Here is a 5,494-nt window from a genome sequence, read left to right as displayed (position 1 = left end):
TAAACTGTATTTACACCATTAGGACATTCCTACCTGTTATGTTGAGTTCAGGTTAAGTTTCACAGTGGCAATACAAGATTGCAAGTTAAAAGTTTTCAAATCATTTATGCACACTCTTAGTCACACGACAATCTATCTAAATCTATCAACACATTCACATGAAAATGTGAATGTATTTCGAGGGAAAGGTGGTATTATATTAGTAAACTTATGGTTATGTTTACATGGAGCCCACAACAGCGGTCTTGTTAAGAGTAGAACTTCCTTCTCACGGTGCTATGAAACCTTTAGCTCACAACTGCATGATTTCTCGGAAATCAGCCTGTCTGCTCAGAGCGCGCTCTGGTCTTTTACTGTAGCGACACGCGCAGCTGTGGAAGCCTGCCAAATTCAGCCTCTATGTATGCGCACGCGGGGGAAAACCCAGCCCCAAGTCCAACCTACCATGCAACATATATAAATAAACGACTCAGAGTTTGTCCATCATGTTCATTGGATGTTGCTTAGAAGAGGAGTAACTATTTGCAAAGGGGAATACAACCGCTTACTCTTCTTTCCTCTTTACTAAACAAGGAATAGACCTTCGATACAACCACTGTAAGTGTAAGGAAAATGTAATGAGTGTATTGACCTTTTGCTGTTACATGAATTACTGTAGTTTACTGTAGCTGATTTAGCCTTTATTGTAGCCTGCTGTCTTTGCAAAGTATCTATTGTTGCTTCCGTCTTGCCGTGTGTGTGCATGCGCGCATATTTTCATTAGGTGTCATTGTTTTTCCGCGTGCAACATGCTTTTTTGAAAAACTTCATTAAGGAGTTGTTATATATTTGCCACCCTGCTGTCAATCGGTCTGTTGCGAAGGGCTTCACAACAAAATAATTGCTGCGCGAGTTACTATGGAATGCGTTGCAGATTTATCAATCGACAAAATGTGGACCATGTTTCAAACAATCTATACAGTATTTATACGATTACAACCTGTGGCGGTCCTAGCACATTGTGCGCCCAGGGCGAGTTTATCACTTGCACCCCACGTAGAAGCACCGCTTCTACCTGGCAGCGGCAAACGAAGGAAAATGCTGCACGGCACCGTCTCAGCAAGCAGGGGTGCCTGCAGCTGCCTGAAGGGGGCGCCAATATGCCAATTCCCCACAAACTGAAACGATAAATACAAGAAAACCGCTTGTGTGCCCCCCACGTGACATAAAAAAATGCCCCTGGGCTGCCCGGTCTGCCCGTGCCTAAAACCGCTCCTGATTAAAACACATTAGTTACAGTCCGATTTATATCACGGACTTTGCCACTAGACTACTCTAAGTCAGGTTCTGTTAGATTCACATTTGGCCGCAGAACATGCGGCTTTAGAAACTCCGAACCTGTCCGTACCACCATGCTATGAATCTAAAGAAGGTTTAGTTTAGTTTTTACTCTCCACGTTCCCACGGTTGTCTAACGTCAAGTTCCTATCTTCTCCTTATCTTTCTTCCTCCTATTTCATCTCTCCCCTACTCTCCACAACAGGAACCATGCCTGTAACCAGAATGAGGATGAGACCCTGGCTGGAGAGTAAGATTGACTCTAACTCCATCTCAGGGCTGGTGTGGGTGGACAAGGTATATATATATATATATATATACATATATATGGTGTACACACCAATTCACCTATGATGCAATAGAGAGTAAAGGATATTATAAGGAGTACATTATGAAAACAGGAGGCCCAGACCACTACTGTATGTGTACCTGGGAGATTAGGTCACATGAATGCAGACATCACAGAGATGGAGAGACTAATTTCTGTTTTGTTATGTTGTTTTCTTGCATAGGAGAAGAAGATGTTCTCCATCCCTTGGAAACATGCCGCTCGCCACGGCTGGGAAATGGACAAGGACGCCTGCCTGTTCAAACAGTGGGCAATCCACACTGGTGAGCACAAGTCGACACTGCCACTTGCTAGCGTGAAGTAATTTGTTATACCAAACATGCTACATGCTAATCAACATAGAATCGATATGTCATCATTGGAAAGTGAAGGAGATCAGATAATATTATTTGGTGTGAACCAGCAACAAGGTGCCTTTCATAACAACTAATGCACATGGCAGGGAGATTAATTATTAATGTGTGTTGTTTTTCCCCACTCTCCAGGAAAATTCCGGCAAGGCGAGACTGACCCGGACCCTAAGACATGGAAGGCTAACTTCCGCTGTGCCATGAACTCTCTGCCTGACATCGAGGAGGTGAAGGACCGGAGCGTGAACCGGGGATGTGGTGCCGTGCGCGTCTACAGGATGCTGCACATAACCGCCAAAACCAAAGGTGAGCATCAAGCATGTGCACACTCACACTTTACCTACAAGCCCAAACAAGAGTACACAAACACACACATGTTGAGTGGTTACCTCCAAAACCAGCACTAACTCACAGTAACACACTTACACACACGTCACCGCCAAAACCTCAAGTTCAAACAGAAGCGCACACACACAGGCTCTCTCAAATGGATTGTGCAAATGCACTGTCTGCAAAAGTCTGCTACATTGTCTATGGTGGCAATTTTGGCTGTAATAAAAAGGCTGGTTTCTCCACGTTTACAGATAAGAAGTCTAAAGTGAAGGAGTCAAAGAGGAGGAGAAAGGTAAGGGTTGCTTTTATTACTTTTTAACTGCCTTGTTCTATCCCGCTTTCTAACTGTTCTTCTTTCTATATAGTGTACAATAAATGACAAAAATGAATAAACATTACAATAATATAATGTATATTACAAATACATAATGTTTTGCTTTTTCCAGTGTCAGATCAATATATGCACCTGCTGGGTTCCAGCTGAAAAATATAAAATGTCCTTGTTTGTTCAAAGGTCAAGACAGAGGGGATGGAGGACAGTGACAGCACCAGTTCGGAGCAGACCTGCAGCAGCAGCCCCCAGAAGTATGAAGACAGGACGACGCAGGAGAGCACGGTGGATAGTACCGACCAACTGGGGCTGTGTGACTACATGAGCGAGTCCGAAGTACCAGACTACTCCACGTCCATCGATGTTGTGTGTGCCGACAGCACCAGCCAACGCTATGCCTTCCAGGTGTCACCTGACCATTCGCCAGGTAAAAGCTCACCCCCATCTTTGGAAGGCTGAATGTGATTAGTTTGTGAGTTTGAGGTTGCGGTTCCAACTAACTGTGTAGCTTATAGGATCCAGCGTTGAAAAGATATAATGGAACAAGTAATAAAGTATTAGTGAAGATATTAGTAGTATAATTTTAAACACGAGCAGTACCTGTACTGCCAAACTCACCTCCTCCTCCTCCTTCCAGTGTACGACATGGATGCTGAGGCCATTATTGAGGTAGGTTTGTCTTTCAATTGTAACTCCACTCAGTACCAAACCCCTCTCATTGCATTGTTCATTGTCAGGAACACCCCTGCTTGCCTAGTATCCTGAGATAACTGGATGTTTCAACCGGTAGTTTGTTAGTTTACCGTCAAATCGTGAATATAACCTACCGGTTGAACCCCCCCTACCCCCAATCCCCCCCACCCCAGCCATTAAGCAGGGCAAAACACAACTCGGCTCACTGCTGCGTTTTGCCTTTTCACAGATCACACAACAATTGGAGCAAGATCACACACAGTGGCCACAAGGCAAGGGCTTCCTGACCAATGACCTATGCCGGTCAGACTCGTACCCCAGTCCGGCCAGCCAGTGGAGTAACAATTCAGGTAAACAACGACTCTGAAACCCTCCACGTGGCTGTCTGGTACTTTGGCTGTATGGTATTTTAGTATTAGAAGGGATATGTGTAGTTCAACCGCAGAGCATCTGAGTGTTGCAGGTTTATATCGCCCTAGATAATTTTTTTTACAAAAGTTTCCAAATTGACAAAATACCGCTAAGCCCTTAAAAGTTCCTGTTGCAAATATATGTGGTGCAATTTGAGTGTAAAGTGTAGTGTATTGTTTTTGGAATAGAGCAATACTTTACAAGGAGAGACGTTCTAGAGTGTACTGACTTACTTTCATACTATATAGTTTGTCAACAAACTATATACAGTTTACATGATCATATGTATATACAGTTTATAATCTGTTTGAGGTTATGATAAATGATTTGTGGATTGTTCCAGTGGTTATAATGTTATTTATCCGACCATCTTCAGTCTGTAACTAGACTCTACTGTATCATAGCAACACAAGGCCCAGAGTTCCATTCTTCACTGTTCAGTTCTTCCATCAGAGATTTGATAGTCAAATTCACAACACAGTGTGATTGACGCACAACCTATATTGTTGTCCGGGGGAAATGCCTCTGCTCGGACTTCCTAACCGTGCATCTCTGCTTGTGTTTTCAGGAGAGGAGCTAGAACTGCGACTGTACACAGAACTCAGCCCAGGTCTCTCCACGACAGAGGAGCTGGTAGGCTATGACTACTGGAACTGCAACACCGGCTACTCCCAACAGATCTCCTGCCTCTACTGAGCCCCCTCCGTCCTCCCCTCCCCCTAGTCCAACCTGCCCGCTCTGGCCAAGAGTCCTCAAACCCACCTGTAACAAGACACTCCTAAGGTCAACTCTCATCTCTTGCTTGTCTTTGATGGACAGTAGCCCAGGTGCTAGCTGCTAAGGATGTTGTCTGTAGAAACTTTGATTCAGAAGCCGCAGTAGAACCGGAGTTTGGAGATTTGGATGCTATAGATTTTGGACAGCTATAAGGATAACCAGACGGCACAACCCTGTGTGACGCATCGAATGCACCCCAAAGTTTTGCCAACTTGGGGGCTTGTCCTGAACTGTAGTATGTGCCTGAGGCCCTGAGTTTATCTGCTCAGGTATTTCTGGTCAACTGTGAAAGAGCAGGTTCCGTTAATTAAACTATCCTGTTTGGTCATCCTGCTGAATCAAGATTCTCTGTCTGACATAATAACTCTATGTGTGTTGGTGGAAAGTTCATAATGACTTCCTGTCTTATGTTGTAACAGTTTATTTGTAAATACATGTACAAAGATCTATATTAAGTGTTTTCTACAAAAATAAAAACTGTTAAGTTTATCCATCTTGCATGTGTGTAATCTATACAATTGAACTAATGTACAGGAGGCTACTGATAAAGTGCTGCCATGGAAAAATACTCAAATGGAAAAGGATTACTCAAATGCCACTAAATGTAATAGCTTAGATGCATGCTATCTGTAAGATCCTAAGTCTGGGGTAGAAGGTTCTGTGTAGAGAGTTGTGAGTATGTGTGGAGAGGACTGCAACTAACACACCAGCAACTGGGCTAGGAACTGTTTAAGTGTGGAGGTGCGTGTGTGTGGAAATGTGTGTGTGTGTGAAGAAGTGTGTGTGTGGAGTGGTGTGTGTGTGAAGAGGTGTGTGTGTGGAGTGGTGTGTGTGTATCTACAGGATGCTGCACATTACCTCCAAACCAAAGGTGAGCATTGAGCATGGGCACACACTCATGTATCTTACCTCCAACCCAAAACAGGAGAACAC

The 5,494-nt window shown here is 43.9% G+C and overlaps 1 protein-coding gene across 3 annotated transcripts; it reads left to right on the top strand.

Annotated features, from left to right (window-relative positions):
* Positions 1-461: 461 nt before the first annotated feature.
* Positions 462-5,050, top strand: irf1b (interferon regulatory factor 1b). 3 transcript variants are annotated; one of them, XM_084684011.1, is made up of 9 exons: positions 462-597; positions 1,523-1,614; positions 1,830-1,929; positions 2,152-2,322; positions 2,601-2,641; positions 2,864-3,107; positions 3,318-3,349; positions 3,603-3,723; positions 4,353-5,050. In XM_084684011.1, exons 2-9 carry the CDS (start codon positions 1,528-1,530, stop codon positions 4,478-4,480), a joined length of 924 nt encoding a protein of 307 aa, XP_084540137.1. In that variant the 5' UTR covers positions 462-597; positions 1,523-1,527; the 3' UTR covers positions 4,481-5,050. The 3 variants fall into 3 exon arrangements, with proteins under 3 accessions (XP_084540137.1, XP_084540139.1, XP_084540138.1); XM_084684012.1 differs by having other exon boundaries at positions 483-603; XM_084684013.1 differs by lacking the exons at positions 3,318-3,349; positions 3,603-3,723.
* Positions 5,051-5,494: the final 444 nt, after the last annotated feature.

The sequence above is a fragment of the Hypomesus nipponensis genome, chromosome 20 (genome assembly GCF_054491055.1).
Source record: "Hypomesus nipponensis isolate SF chromosome 20, ASM5449105v1, whole genome shotgun sequence".
Classification (NCBI taxonomy): domain Eukaryota; kingdom Metazoa; phylum Chordata; class Actinopteri; order Osmeriformes; family Osmeridae; genus Hypomesus; species Hypomesus nipponensis.
This window is presented reverse-complemented; position numbering and strand designations above follow the sequence as displayed.